The sequence below is a fragment of the Kwoniella bestiolae genome, chromosome 2 (assembly GCF_000512585.2).
Source record: "Kwoniella bestiolae CBS 10118 chromosome 2, complete sequence".
NCBI lineage: Eukaryota > Fungi > Basidiomycota > Tremellomycetes > Tremellales > Cryptococcaceae > Kwoniella > Kwoniella bestiolae.
In genome coordinates, this window is record NC_089242.1 from 4,013,070 (window position 1) to 4,028,774 (window position 15,705).

Below are 15,705 nucleotides of genomic sequence, written 5' to 3' on the forward strand. Positions count from 1 at the left end.
ACCGATTCATCTGTATCATGGCCTTATACAGCCAGCACGTGACGGTGCTGCAAGCATTGGAGCAACAGCAAAGCCAAATCGATTTCCCCACCGCTCCTACTCATCCCGTCAAGCTACGGTCTACCACTCTTCATCTCGACACCGGTAGGCTGGTACATCCTGCTGAACCACCGATAACGGACAAGCTCTACTCGGGGTTTCTGGAGCATTTAGGGCGATGTATATATGGAGGTATCGTGGACGATCCTAAGAACACGAGTCCCGGGGAGTTGCTCGTTAAGCAGGACGATGGGGATAAGATATCCACAGGTAGACTAGGCTGGAGGAAAGACGTGATGAGCTGTCTAGCCAAAGACGGTGAACTACAGGTACCTATGATGCGATGGCCGGGCGGTGAGTGTCTCAAGAAAGATAGACGGGTGGACACAGCTAACATGTGATGCAGGCAACTTTGTGTCAAACTATCATTGGCAGGATGGCATTGGTCCTATAAGTCAGCGACCCAAGAGGATCGAGCTTGCTTGGTTGAGTGACGAATCCAACATGTGAGTGTGGAATCAGACCAGCGGGAGTGTCACGCTAAAAGGTAATCAGCTTTGGGACAGACGAGTTCATCGATTACTGCCGAGGGCTGAATTGCGAGCCATACATCTGCTTGAACAGTGAGTCCTGCGGAAGTGCAGGGTCATGTGTTGCTGACGACAGTCGTAGTGGGCACGGGGACATTAGAGGAGGCATTGGCGTGGCTGGAATACTGTAACGGAACGGGTGACACTCAGTAGGTCACCTACGGATCAAGTCGAGCGATGGGCTGAGCTAATACATGCATCCAGCTGGGCACAGCTGCGGAGAAAGAACACCGGTCGAGATGAACCACACGCTGTCAAGTATTGGGGATTGGGCAATGAGAGTGAGTCATTTCGTATTGGCATGTAGACGTCCAGCTGACGATCTATCGGTCCAGTGTGGGGGCCTTGGCAGGTTGGTAATCTACTTCCATCAGAGTACGCTCGGAAAGCCAGACAGTGGGCACATGCTCTGAAACTGGTCGACCCGACGATTCAACTGGTATCATGTGGAGAGACTGTGAGTGATGGTGATGATCTTGAGAGTTTGACTGACAACATCGCATAGGGAGCGTCGGATTGGGATAGGGAGGTGATACAGGCATTGCTACCACTGGCAGATATGCATTCGATACATTACTAGTGGGTTGAATCGCGCCAACAGTCCGAGCTGACCAAAGTAGCACTATGCTGGGTCACGATAAGATGTCCAGTGTGCCAGGGTTCGAATATGAAAAGAATGTCTTCGGTGCGGCGGTGAGTGATCCCCTCTCGCTTGTGGATGAGTCGAGCAACGGCTGACTAAAGATACAGGCCGCGGAAAAGCACATCGAAGTGTGCAAGTCCTTGATCGACATGGCTAATATTGGTCGGGCTCTGGAGCGTATGCCGGGGAAGGATATGAAGATATGCTTTGATGAGGTGAGTGCTCGGTGGATGGGAGATTACAAATGAGCTGACTGAGGTGCAATAGTGGAATGTGTGGGATGATGTGAAAGCCCGAGGCGCGAACGGGTTGGAGCAGACGTATGACTACACGGACATGCTGGGTTTTTGTGCATGGTTGAATGTCTTAGTGAGGAAACACAAGGATATCGGGATAGCATGTCTCGCTCAGTCCGTCAATGTGGTGAGTGGTGGAAAGGAAGCGAAGGAGAGGAGGAAGCTGACTCAGAGAAAGATCTCACCACTCATGACACGACCGGATGGCATACTCCGACAAACCCTGTACTATCCGCTCCAGCTGTTCAGCAAGTACATGAAGAACGGACATCTACTCCAATTACCCTCCTTCCCAGACGTCTAGTGAGTTCTAATTGTGTCGATGCTGGTGCGATGGGAAACTAATGACCCGTAGTACTGGCCCTTCTTATCCCGTATATATACAGCAAGGGGGATACAAGCCAGCGTATATTGACAGTGTCGCTGTGATGGTGGAAACGTCTGATGGGTTGAGCATACGGTTGAGTATCTTGAATCGTCACCCAACTGCAGATTGGGAGGCGAAGATTGCGTTTACTGGTTTGAGTAGGTATTTGTTTGCACTATTGATCGGGGGATGAGAAGCTGACAGCTACGTAGACTTGAAGAAGGTTTCTGTCCATGAGATATACTGTGATGATCTAGCAGCCATCGTACGTGCATACTTCCTCTGTCTTCTGATACATACTGACTTGGCGATCTCGACAGAACACCTTTGAGAAACCAGACACAGTCGTACCAGTGGTGTCGCAATACTGTGGGAATGAGTGGGATGCGAAGTATACCGAAGGGTTTACTGTCAGACAGCATTCATGGGTGTTCTTGATATTTGATGGTATACGATGCTAGATGATAGGTTACAGAAGTAGAGATTGGAGATCCATGCATGCATACATGACTCATACAGTATATGCCCATGGCAATCTTGGATACATTTCTTCCTGTTATTGGATTCACGTGATCAGCTACGTGTGTGTATGTGTGTGTCCCTGTCCCTGTATATATGTGTGTCGTTGCTATGTGCTCCCTCCCCTCTTCCCCTCTTGCCCTCTTGAAAGAACGGGCTCATTGAATGTTTCTTCTTGTTTTACACGTAGCATATTCTCACCAATACAAATATCACTTCACCCACTATTCACAATGTCTACACCCAACATATCTCTATTGGAGCGTGCAGTACCTTCGATATGCCTCGTGAAGCTTCTTATGTAGCTGACAGACGCAGCCGACGTGAAAGAGGAGGGAATGTTGCGACACGGTGAGTCCTTACTTCTTCTTCGATGGTCGCTATAGAACAGTCGATTGAGAGTAGGCCCCCATCACGCATAGGAGATCAGCATGTGAAGGGTGTAAGACGAGGAATATCGTGAGTGATAAACCCTTCTATCGTATGGTTTGGACTAAATGATGTCACCCCGACAGCCATGTGAAGCGGAAATACCATCTTGCAGGAACTGTGCAGACTCTGGGAGGACATGTAGACATAACGCAAGCTGTGATCCAAGGGCTCGTCCCTTCTTCGAACACCTTGCTAAGCTGCGAGCAGGAGACGATGCTGGTTTTGAAGAGATCAGCACGTCTCTTGACATATCCAGGTAAGTGTTCCCAATCATCATCTGGCACCATCGTAGCCCCTCTGACCAGCCCTCTTCATAGATCTCCGTTACCGTCACCAGATCCTCTTCACGCACGCCTCCGTACCCATGATTCAAACATACAGTCATACCCCACTCGCCGCCCCACCGGGTGTCAGGCAGATTTGTCAACAACAGATCTTACACGCAAACGTTCACTTTCTCCAACCATGGAGCTTAGTCCCTCTGATTACGAGATGATTGAACGCAATATGGCGGTGACTCAAAACAACACAATCAGTAACGACTCGGATCTGGATGACCTCGATGATCTGGGAGCAATGGATGATGATCAAGATGTGCCGGAATTGACTAATGCAATCAAAAAACACTGGTGAGTTACCTATCCTTGCAGGTGAGACCTTGATTGACAGAGGCATGATGTAGTATTCAGCTTTATTTCGAAGGACAGGGTAGCTTGGCTGTGCAGGTGGACGAGACTCGATTCTATGAACGCTTCTCGTCATATGAACCATCCCAGAAACCTCATCGCTCGCTTCTCAACGCGATGGTACGTGATAGAGGCTGTGGGTATGTGTTGACGTCTCCCAGTATCTCTCCATCTGTCGAAGTTCCAGTAAAGAACATGTGATACAGCGCGAGAAACTTTTCTTCAAATACGCTGAAGCCGCTGTTCAGGCTGCGCTCAAAGATATCACAACACTTGCCCATTATAAGCTGGATCTGGTGCGAGCGGCAACCTTGTTGTCAGTGTGGTTACAGGGTGAAAGTAGAGAAGCTGAGGTGAGTCAAGGATCGTCTTTCCTTGTGCTCATAAGTACACAGGCTATTGACATGTCAGGTATAGCTTGTCGGTGATTTGGGTCCCTGTCCCTGAATGCTGTTGCTGACTGGCCATTTCAGTCTCGCTACCGCTTCTTGCCTTGATCAACTGCCCTCCACGATTTTAAGATCGCTCCACAGATAGTTTGCGCTTGCGGCGTGAACGTAGACCTGTTGGAGGCTGGCCGAAGGACACACTAGAGCTTGTGGATAGCATAAACACCTTGTGAGTAGCACAAATTTCCAATCATCCCAGACCGCTCATCATCACATCCAGCTGGTCACTTGTACTGCACGATCTTAGTGCAGCCCTTGTGTCTGGCATCCCATCCCAGTTCCATCCACATGTGATAAGGACTCCCTTACCTAGTGCGGAGGAAGACGATGAACATGTGAGTGGGACAGGCTTATAAAACAATGTCATGGACTGATTCTGTTGTGCAGGGCTATACACCATCGCTTTCAGATCTCTTCCATGATTGTCCGCCTTCTGCTGATTCTACGTAGAGCGATACGTGAGTGATAGTCCGTCCTTTTCGTTGCTGATCTTTCAGTGCACACGTCATTCAGGCAACAGTCCTTGCATACTGCGCATGTATGCAGCTGCATGACACCCCAAACAGCGCTCATGATCATCATCCGACCCCATTCTCATGGATCTACCCCCACACCTCCTCTGCAATCACATGTATGCAGCTGCATGACACCCCAAACAGCGCTCATGATCATCATCCGACCCCATTCTCATGGATCTACCCCCACACCTCCTCTGCAATCACAACCGTCTTTGCTTCTGGGTGAACTTGATCTCGTCAGGATCATCGAGCGGTTCGCAAGCCATATACCTCCTCGACTCAGAATGATGCATTGTATCGTGGAAGGGGAAACGACCTTGTCATTGTCTGCCGTGAGACTAGTAAGTTCATGGAACTATCGGTCGTGTGAGATGAAAACTAATGGGGCGTTGACAGCACTTCACCTTGTGTGCTGCCCGCATGTACGTTAACGATATCAACCACATCAACGAGCGCAACGATGCGGCAATACATCAAGCCAGGTGTATGGTAGATATGATGAAGCTTCTGCGGACAGAGGTGAGCTTCCCCAATGTATCCAAAAAATCGCGCGATTAACGTATCCCGTAGGATCTGATGAAAATCGGCCATCCAATCCAAATGTGCGTTTGATCTTCTACTCATAAGTCCGGACGATTGATGCTGATCGGTCTCACAGACTGTGGATGCTTGCTGCACGACTTTTTGCCTGTGAGATCAGACGATTGCGGAGTTCGAAACAGATTATGGGTGAGTCTCCTGGTGCTAAGGTCATCGAAGCACAGTTTCACAGCCTAACACATCTTCTCTACAGCTGTAATAGCGCTAGAAGCCGATCAGACATATATTATTGACACTCTCACAAAGCGATGTATGCGTTCAGCTCTTATGTAAAGGAGCAAACGTGAATAGGCACTAGAAGCTGATCATATGGTGTTACAGTCACGCTGAAGTTCGGCGCATACTGGAAGCTTGAAAATCATAGTCCAATTATCAAGTTGAGCGATTCCGAAAGAGGTCCGAAGTCTGGTACGAAGGGTGCATCAATACAGTCTATTGGACTGCTGATGGCGGCAAACAGCTGGCTCGATGCATTCATATAATCAAGGATTGAGCGTCATTCGGTCTGCTGAACAGTGCACCCTTCCGTAATAGCGTACATACATGTCTGCTCAAGCAGCGTGGCCGCCGTCTACCACAATGTCAGCTCCAATGATGAAAGAACTGGCTTCGGAAAGCAAGAAGACCGCAGGTCCTAAGAGTAAAGAGCCATTCAGTGACCAAGGCTTCGTTCACTGATCGATGTTTCCACTCACCACGATATTCGTCTCCTGTACTGGCTCGACCCAACAAGGTCGAATTAACCATGTCTTCTTCGTATCCAGGTCGAGCAGCTACAATGCCAGCTGTCATGACTGTCTTGATCTGCAACGGGAGTTAGTGATCCATCTTGAGGACGGACAGTGTCGATGTTCACTCACGTAACCGGGCGAAACAGCCTATACCAAGTCCAGTGAGGTCAGCTCTAAATCTGATCTAGCTCAATGACTCGGTCGGACTCACATTGACTCTGATGCCGAGCTTACCCCATTCTGCAGCAAAACTCTTGGCCATCTGTATGACCGCCGCTTTACTGGCCGAATAAGCAGAACAAGGTATTTGTCTGTTGGCGACGTGACCCGCGACACTAGCGGTCAAGACGATACTTGCGCCTCCGACACCAGGACTTCCATCTGTCTTATTTCGGCGGAGCCATTCGTCTGCAAACGCTTTACAGCAGAGGAATGAACCAGCGGTATTCACGTCGAACACCTTTCGCCAATATTCGATGCTGGAGTCTAACACCGTCAAGCTGGATGGTACTCCAGCAGCGAGAAACATTCCTCTTATAGGTGATTTCGATGGAGCGTCCTGGAAAATCCTTGTGAAAACTTGTTGGACCGCATCGGAATTACTGATATCTAGATTGTAGTACGATAGTGAAACACCGTTGGCTTTGGCAATTTCTTGATACTCTGACCACTCCGGTTCGGTTGGCACGGGCAGCAGATCCACTGCAGCGACATTCGCACCGGCTTCGAGACATCCTCGAGCTACTGAAAGGCCCAGTCCTCGTCCACCACCGCTGACTATGATGGTTCGGTCAGAGAGGGCGAATAGGGCTGGGGTGGCCAAAGTCGAAAGTGGAGCTGTAAGTGAATCGCATCAATTCCATCGAAATTGATTTGATAAAGGTACCCTTACTTGGTCCAATGCCAGACATGGTTGCGATGAGTTTGCAAGAGATATCGAACGTGTCGGGGGAAGTGATGTCACATCACACTCCATTCTCTGATTGGTTTAATATGCATACCATGGCGGGTCGGGAACTTTAGCTGAGTACGGTCTGGGGGAGGGGGTCAGTCAATAATGCCAAGCGCGGATACACTCTTGCCAGTAACGCGCTGTTAACCTTATTACCTTTACCCGCGATTTCCCTCCGAGGAGATTTGGCAAAGAATGATAAGGCTAGTGGGTCGAGAAAGGGTTAAATAGTTCAAGGAAAATCAAGCATATCTCTGTGCCCCAGACTCTCTCGCATCCCCACACATTTGCAGCACCATGTCTACGGATATTCAAACGGAGAAAGAGAAACATTTCAACTCAGACGTGAACGAATTGGCGATTGCCTCTGAAGAGCCATCAGCCAAAGTAAAATGGTTCAGAAGCACCCTCGTTCAAGTGCTGATTGTCGGTATGACATCCTTCCTGGCACCAGGAGCGTAAGTTGCATGAAGGCATGATATGCGTATGGCAGCTAACTCGATACTTTGTAGATACTCATCGCTCGCTTCGGTCGGCGCTGGTGGGCTTGCCAATGTCAATATCGGTAATGCAAGTGTAGCTCTGGCTTATGCTTTGATCGTCCCTTCTGCTCTGTGTGCTAGTGAGTTTGAAGTAGTATCGGCCCGTAAACTTGGTATTCTGACATGGTTTAATCGTCCAACAGCTGCGTGTCTGTCTACCATCGGTCCCAGATACAGTCTGTCACTTGGAGCGGCTGGTTACGTATTTTACGCCGCTGCTCTATATCAAAACTCAGCTACAGGCAACCAGCCATTCCTCATCGTCGGTGCGATTATTTGCGGGGCCACCAGTGGTATCTTCTGGGTGTCTGAAGCAGCGGTCACTTTGCTTTATTCGGAACCTCAGTACAAAGGTAGACACCTTGCGATTTGGCAGTCCCTCTTTCAACTGGCTACATGTATCGGTGGGGCCATCAACCTTGGCTTGAACATTGACTTGAACGAGACAGGTGGTTTGAAGCCTAAGACGTGAGCTCCCCATCTTGCGGCAAGGATCATATATTGATGGCAAGTCTCGCAGCTTCTTGGTCTTCGTGGGCCTCAACGCAGTGGCTCCGCTTGCTGCTCTCCTTCTATCCAATCCTAAGCAAGTGCAAAGGAGAGATAGACTACCGGTTCCTGCATTCCCTGCGGAACCATTCTTCAAAGAAGTTTGGTTGACTATCTTGGAGTTGCGGGATCCTCGTATCATTGCTTGTATGTTAATTCGAAAAACCATCCCCGTAGACTTGCTGAACTTCGTTTAGGCTGTTTCCTTTGGTCTCAATCGCTTTTCATCCCCTCTTGGACCTCCACGTACCTCGCCGTCCGTGAGTGTCAGTTCCGTCTGTCATCACATAAACCAGCTGATTCTTGCTAGACTTCTCCGTCCGTGTTCGAGGTCTCACCTCCCTTATCACACCGCTATTGACGATCATCACTCTCGGCTTGATCGGTTCAATTCTCGATATCAAGTCCTTGACCGTCAGATACAAGCTGGTCATCACGTGGGGCTTCCTCCAAATTCTCGGGCTTGGGTCAGCAATATGGCTACTTGTAATGCAGGTGAAACAAAGTAAAGAGCTTGTAGTTCCGACTTGGGATTGGAGCACACCTGGATTCGGTGCAGCTTGGGTGCCGTATCTGTTCTCTTTCGCCGCGTTTTGGACCAGCTACGGTTTCTTCTGTGGGTGATATTTACACGACTGAATAAGACCCGACTGACAACTCTTATGCAGACTACATGGCAACCTATTGTTTCCCTCGAGAAGCGTCCGGAGCTCGAACCACCCGAATAATCGCAACCCTGCGATCAGCTGAGTCGGGGGCTGCAGCTATCGCCTTTGGTATAAACTCCATCAATGTCCCTCTCCATCATATCGGTTATATCAACGTGGTCTTCATCATCGTATGCCTGTTCTGTGGTTCATACGTGCTTCAATGGATCTGGACCCAAGATAAGAAAGGAGCGTACAACGAAGTGGTCGTGCTTGTCGAGCCTGTCCCTGCAGCTATTCACTGAGGATAGTCGAGAGGTATTTGACGTTTGTCATTAACGTAAGATAGATCCGTATACAGATAGTGATTCGTAGTTGTCTTGTCATAGTCCTTACCTCGTTCGCCCTATTATGAGATGTAATGCCAGTTTGTTCGACATACTCCGATCAAGCTATCCAGACAGATTAGGTCGCTTTCCCACGTAAGATTTCTTTGAACTTTGTGTTACGATCAATGCATTGTCTCGCCAATCGATCAGCGGACATGGCTAAGGATAGGCATTTACACAGTCTTGGCGGAGGCTCGATGTGCAGAGTGCAGACTCATGAGATAACCCTCGTGTTCAGAGTGCAAGACCCGCATCGTAAGCCAGTGGGACTTTCTAGGTCATCCCCTCCTCCCTCCCGGCAAATCACAGCTCCACACTCTTATCGCCAAGCTTTACAAATTGCCAATAGAGCAAACATTGCAAGCGCGTCTATGACACCGCCAAACACATTGCACAAGCGCATCCGCGCTCATGTCTTTCGCCCTTCTTCTTCTTATCCTGCATACCCGCTCATTACTTATCCTGCTGTGCGCCCATTTATCATGCTACGCAACATGTATGATCTCGAAAGTCCCCACCTATCGCACCACTCTTCGACATGACAGTTTTCACAGTACATACCGACCTTCTCTTCGATTCCAAGAAGAAGCAATTCGTCACAGATACCTCGATAAAGATTGATAGCGATACGGGCTTGATCATAGAGGTTTACGAACGCAAACATGCTATACCGGATCCGGTTGAGAAGCCTGACGTGGACCTGCGGGGGAAAGTAGTCTGTCCGGGATTTGTGGACGCACATACTCATATCTTTTTACACGCTTACGAGTGAGTTCCGATCCAGTTGTCCCATGATGACCCAGCTGACGCGACCTAGTGAGGCACCCTCAGTGGTTCAGAAGCGAGATGAAAGCTTTGTAGAACGTATAGTCCGGGCTGTGAACCACTGTAGACTGGGATTGATGGCTGGTTATACCACTTATCGGTGAGTACTCTGAAGTACATGACCTTACTGATAGTCAACAGAGACTTGGGATCGGAGTCAATGATGGAAGCGGATGCCAGCATACGTGATGCCATCAATCGTGGCTTGACCCCTGGGCCACGATTGTTTGTCGCTACCAGAGTTATAGCTTCAACGGCAGCATATGAACCAAGAACGGAGAATCATCTCGGTGGGACGTGTATGCCTGCTGGGTGTGATTCAGCAGATGGTCCCGATGAATTGAGGAAAGCTGTCAGAAGGAGGATCGGTCACGGTGCGGATGTCATTAAGTTCTACGCTGATTACTATCGTCGAGTGATGAGATTTCCACCGAAACAACAGCATCCATACATCCCATCCATGAAATTCCAACCTCCCGACCCTAACCCCGATCTCGTCGTTTTCCAAGATGAAGAGATGGATGCTATAGTTTCGGAAGCGACTCTAGCTCGAGCTCCAGCTATCGCTCATGCCGACTCTAAAGATGGCGTGCTTGCTGCTGCTCGAGCGGGAGTGCTTTCGATAGAACACGCTTCCAGAGCTGGCGAAGAGGGGTTGAGACTGATGAAGGAGAAAGGAGTCATCTTCGTGCCAACTATGGCTATATTCGAGCTCATCTTGCAGGAAAGATTCGGCAAGGTGGTAGAGAATCTACGTCTAGGTCATAGATTAGGAGTACGATTGGCCTGTGGTGGAGATACCGGTACCTTCCCCCACGGCGAGAATGCCAGAGAGATGGAGATCTTCATCGAAGCAGGGATACCGGTAGAAGACACCTTGGAAGCGGGTACGATGGGAGGGTGGGAAGCGTGTGGTGGAGATCTCTGCGGGAGGAAGTTTGGATGGTTCGAAGCTGGATGTGCTGCGGACATCATCGCGCTGGACGCTGATCCTCGTGTCGATGCGGAAGCTCTGAGAAAGGTATCTTTTGTCATGAAGGATGGTCGTATATGGAAACAACATAACGAGCCCGTTGATTTGTTCTCACCTTGATCCTATCAATTCCCCACCGTATCGAAAGTCTCCGCGAAGTATCTTGCCTATGTATCATCAATATTTATAGGCGTTGGCAGTATGGAGGCTTGATGATCCATTGAGATAGTCATTACGGATATTGGTGAACTCATCCGTCATCTGTTTGTATAGGACCCAGCTTATACGTGAATATAGCATCTCAAATATATACCGTATGAACTACGGTCTCGGCACTCACCTCTTGTCCAGATTGACCAACATTGTCATGGTCTCTCGCCACTTGAGCGGCAAGCAAAGGGATGCACACATCTTATGCCTCAACTCGAGTGATATAGCTGAGTATCCCAGAGACACCGAAGGGAAGTGGACTTTGGGACAAAGATACTTTTGTCAGCGACTAACCACCGAGGCCTGGTATCAAAGGGTTTGATACCAAAACGCATTTCTTGATTTATACGAGCTTCGGACTGTCGCCCTTACCCTTTGATGCCAAAATGCATTTCGGGGTTTTTACGAGCCTTTTTAGTGTAAAGATCATGTTATCGTAGAGACGAGGTCTAGGGCGCAGGAACATTTCTATACACACACACACACACACACACACACACACACACACACACACACACACACACACACACACACACACACAAGATCGAGATGGGGGGCGCAGCAAGCAGTGGATATACCTCCGAGTGTGGGCTACGACTTGCCACTTGACAACCATCAGTGAAAGGGCGCATCAGATATACCTCCGACCATACCTTGCGACACACCATCACACAATAACAACGGCAAGAGAGACCGAGCTTAGATCTGGGGGACTAGACTAGCTCGTGTATGAAACACACACCATCAATGGCGAGACGGCGATCTAGGCTACTTTCATGCGCCTTTGGGCACCAGGCCGATCTTAGATCTGGGGGACTCGACTAGCTCGTGTATGAAACACAGACCATCAATGGCAAGACGACGATCTAGGCTGCTTTGATGGGCCTTCGGGCATTAGGCGATCTTAGATCTGGGGGACTCGACTAGCTTATCTTCGATTTAGCACAGCAGTTTACACAACATCGTCATAAACACGAGGCTGAGCCATCACTCTCAACGAGAGCTGGGTCACAATGATACCGTCCCACCACATATAAGTAGGGGCAATTCATTGTATCTCTCCCTCTTTTCTATTCTTTTCTCACCCCAACAAAACAACGATAAGAATAATAGAAAATAATAATAAAAGGTACTAAGTCACAAACATAATAAATCAACGATATCAAGATGGGGTAAGTTGCCACTCCAACATACCCATGATATTGAGCCAACACTGACATATACAATCATCCCGCAGTTCATCTCATATTGACATATCAATGCCCGACCATCATTGTCCTTCTGATACCCCTTCCACCATCGCAGGCAACGCCATGCACGGATCGTCTCATCGGGACATGTCGAACTGTGGCGTCGTGCGAGGCGAAGGGGGAGCGGGAACTGCACTGGGGACATGGTGAGTACCTCTTCCTGACACAGTATCCTTAGGGGGTTACACGCCCGTTATCGGGAGGGGGGGGGGGGGGGGGCACCTCGGACCGGACCTGGGGGGGGACCGTCGGGGTGAAATTTTCATGCATGCATCTGAGAGGCCTATCTGGCAGAGCCGAGGGCGCCGATCCCGAATCTGAAGTCGAAATGGAGCTGGGTGGGATGTGGGATGGATGAAAAAAGATTTTCACCTTGACCGGTTGGACGGACCCCTTAACCCGGGATCAAATCTGGGTGGATGAAAATCCGTCAGATTACCGACCATGCAAGCATGTATGTGATAGGAGTTATGTCATCTGGTAGAGAAGGACTCGGTCAGCGCCAGGATAAAATAGTTCCATATGCATGGGAGTGATGTGTGATGAATGAGAATTTATTTTCACTCACCCGGTGGTCCGACCCTTAACTTGACCCCTTAGGGGTCAATGACCAAGTCTGCTCCCGTTGACCTCCATCGACGCATTCAAGCAACCAAATGGATATCACCTGGTAGAGAGAGACTCGGTCAGCCAGGATAAAATAGTCTGCCATGCATGGGAGTGATGTGTGATGAGTGAGAATTTATTTCCACTCACTCGGTGGTCTGACCCCTTAGCCCGGGATCAAATCTGACCCCTTAGACCGGCAGCCTGAAAATCCTCCAGAGTGTCGACCAGGTATGTATGAGTGGGACAGAATGTATGCTACCTGGTAGGGAGCGACTCGGTCAGTCAGAATAAAATAGTCTCACATGCATGGGAGTGATGTGTGATGAGTGAGAATTTATTTTCACTCACTCGGACCTCTGACCCCTTAGCCTGACCCCTTAGCCGGTGGTGACCCAGTAGCCTCCCGATGACCTCCACGCATGCATTCAAGCAACCAAACCTATATCATCTGGTAGAGGGAAAGCTACTCTGTCAGCATAAAATCCTTGTACATGCGTAGGACTTGAGATGTATGCATGGAAATTAATTTTCACCCACTCGGTACACTGGTGGGGTGGGTGACGGGATCAAATTTCAGCATGGGCTGTACCGGTCAGCACCCGATCATCTCACAGTCAGCGTTCACCGTACAGTCTGTAACACAGTGTCGCAGGGGATCGCAGAGCTTGCACATCTGGGAGGTCACCTGCGACAGGATGCGACAGTCTATGGTGAGAGCTGCGACAGTGTGCGCTGGAGGGGGGAGGGATGGGCGACAGTGTGCGCCAGGTGGTGGAGAGGGATGCAACAGAATGCGACACTCACCTTACTCAGTCCCCTTCCAGCTCCAAATCTGGGACGTCTATCAACCCAGCGGTGACCAGCTCTGCTATCCACCTCAGAATCCCCTCCCGAGCCAGCCTGTGGTTACAACCAGGAGCCGCACACCTGATCCTGAATGGTGAAGGGTTGTTCCGCTGGTAGTGGTGACGATGTCCATCGGGTTCCTTCTTGCAGGGAAGCATACCATTGGCCATGGAGTTCCGAGCCAGATCATAGACCCTGCTGATCTGTTGATCAGAGTGATACTTGGCTGAGAGAGCAGGGAAGCAGGTAGGATCCACCTCTGGAGTTCCGGTCCACCAGGCTGTTTGGGACATAGACTTGCTGGGTTTGCGGAAGCCTGCATTCCATCCCAGACCATTGAGGATGTCGGTGAGAGCTTGAATCTGAGCTTTGCTTGGCTTGTCACCATCCCGACCGCTGAAGATCCGGTTGGTCTCGGCCTGATCATACACCCAGTGGGCATTCTGCAGGAAGGCCTCCCTGCTGACCAGCTTGGCATCCAGCGGGTGACGGAAGTGGGGTCCATCACCCCGGCCCAGCCAGTAGGAAGGATCAAAGAATCGGGTGGCACCCACTATCCTTGTAGCCTCCTTCAGGCTGGGTGCTCTGACGGTGACCTCTATCCTGAACCCACCCAATCCCTTGTCATCCTTGCTTGTCAGACTGTGGATCATCCTCAAAGCCGAGTTGACCTGGTACCGTATGCCCCGGAGTGTCTTGGGGATACCCCTTGGAGATGACTGTTGAATGACTTGATCACATGGACGATCCTCGGGTAGATCTTCACAGAGAACTGACGACGGTTGTCATCCATGGCTTGCAGGTTGACGGTCCCAAAGTCAAGCGAGCCTGGCACCATCATGGGATAATGACGGACGCCATGGTGGACACCGGTGGCCGAGTGGAACAACCAGATGTAGTCAGACCCAAAGCTGGTACCTATGTCCCACTCGTTGTGCTCTGCCCACTTGTGATCCACTTGGGCAGGCTCGGTGGTGAGGAACCTATTCAGGATGGGCATCTTCTGACCGTAGGCTTTGAGTCGGATGGCATCACAACCAGCCGAGATGAGACAGTGGACAAAGACGGAGGTGGGGACATGGACATTGCCGAGGGTAGCTTGGTGAACCATCCGACCGGGCTGGGCCACTTGATACCTGTTGAGTTCTTCAAAGAACCCATCCTTGTACTGAGTTCCCACCCAGAGCTGATGGGTAGCTTCGGCCAGGAGGAGGTATCGGTCAAAGGCAGGACCTCGGTGGTAGGTGGTGTGGAGCTTCCTGGTGGGAGCCCTGCTGATGAGTTGGACATCGGCCAGGGAACTCTCAAACCTGCAAAGGTACTCCTCGGGTGACAGTACCAGCTCCCATCTATCCACATCCATAGGCTTCCTCCTCAGCTGAGCCATCCTGCCCTCCACCACATCGGGAAGCATCTGAAATCCTTCCATGAACGGGAGATCTCTGATATCAAACTGTGGTTCGGGTGGTGGTGCAGGAGGTGGTGACCACCCACCAGATGGGACGGTGTCGGAAGTGATGGACCGGAGGGGAGGAGACTGTGAGAGAGGTGGTGATTGCCGAGGGGAGAAAGCTGAGGTTGGGACGGAGGAGGTGATGGTCGAGGGGAGACAGAGTAAGGGCTGGAGTGAAGGGGTTTGGAGTCCATCAGGAGCAGGTGGTGGTGGTGACGGAAGGAAAGGTGCGGGAGACTGAATGGGAGACTGGATGATAGGGGGGTGGACGACATTGAGGAAGGGGATAATACCATTCTTGGCCCCACCGTCTCGTCCTCATCATCTTCAGAGTCCGATCTATTGTTTGACCAGGAAGAACCATTGTCAGATAGTGCTATCATTTCTATCTCTTCCGGCTCCTCCTCCCCCTCCAGCTGATCCACCTCCATATCATCATCTGTAAAAGGTTCATAGACATAAGACACCGGAGCTATCAGCCTTGAGGAGGAACGGATGGGAGAGGGGAGTTGAGCTGTAACCCAGTGACGGGCAAGCTGCTGGGCAAGCTGCTGGGTGATAAGGATTGAGCCGCATCTCTTGATGGAGTC

At 50.2% G+C, this 15,705-nt stretch overlaps 5 protein-coding genes across 5 annotated transcripts; 4 read left to right on the forward strand and 1 right to left on the reverse strand.

Annotated features, from left to right (window-relative positions):
• Nucleotides 1–17: 17 nt before the first annotated feature.
• On the forward strand, nt 18–2,396 carry I302_104658 (uncharacterized protein; the record flags this gene model as incomplete). Its single annotated transcript, XM_065869924.1, has 14 exons — nt 18–393; nt 446–545; nt 595–662; nt 706–778; nt 834–910; nt 965–1,086; nt 1,135–1,208; nt 1,280–1,322; nt 1,380–1,487; nt 1,540–1,695; nt 1,747–1,871; nt 1,924–2,093; nt 2,148–2,200; nt 2,256–2,396. 14 exons carry the CDS (start codon nt 18–20, stop codon nt 2,394–2,396), a joined length of 1,686 nt encoding a protein of 561 aa, XP_065725996.1.
• Nucleotides 2,397–3,351: 955 nt separating this feature from the next.
• On the forward strand, nt 3,352–4,377 carry I302_104659 (uncharacterized protein; the record flags this gene model as incomplete). The annotated part of the gene is made up of 4 exons (XM_019190018.1): nt 3,352–3,515; nt 3,569–3,692; nt 3,779–3,925; nt 4,300–4,377. The coding sequence occupies 4 exons, from the start codon at nt 3,352–3,354 to the stop codon at nt 4,375–4,377; spliced, it is 513 nt and encodes a 170-aa protein (XP_019049580.1).
• Nucleotides 4,378–5,690: 1,313 nt separating this feature from the next.
• On the reverse strand, nt 5,691–6,781 carry I302_104660 (uncharacterized protein; the record flags this gene model as incomplete). The annotated part of the gene is made up of 5 exons (XM_019190019.1): nt 5,691–5,773; nt 5,835–5,943; nt 6,000–6,017; nt 6,082–6,707; nt 6,763–6,781. The coding sequence occupies 5 exons, from the start codon at nt 6,779–6,781 to the stop codon at nt 5,691–5,693; spliced, it is 855 nt and encodes a 284-aa protein (XP_019049581.1).
• Nucleotides 6,782–7,119: 338 nt separating this feature from the next.
• Nucleotides 7,120–8,865, forward strand: I302_104661 (uncharacterized protein; the record flags this gene model as incomplete). The annotated part of the gene is made up of 7 exons (XM_019190020.1): nt 7,120–7,280; nt 7,335–7,444; nt 7,508–7,832; nt 7,885–8,060; nt 8,111–8,173; nt 8,224–8,529; nt 8,582–8,865. The coding sequence occupies 7 exons, from the start codon at nt 7,120–7,122 to the stop codon at nt 8,863–8,865; spliced, it is 1,425 nt and encodes a 474-aa protein (XP_019049582.1).
• Nucleotides 8,866–9,487: 622 nt separating this feature from the next.
• I302_104662 (uncharacterized protein) lies at nt 9,488–10,867 on the forward strand (the record flags this gene model as incomplete). The annotated part of the gene is made up of 3 exons (XM_065869925.1): nt 9,488–9,717; nt 9,767–9,874; nt 10,015–10,867. 3 exons carry the CDS (start codon nt 9,488–9,490, stop codon nt 10,865–10,867), a joined length of 1,191 nt encoding a protein of 396 aa, XP_065725997.1.
• Between the last annotated feature and the right edge of the window lie 4,838 nt (nt 10,868–15,705).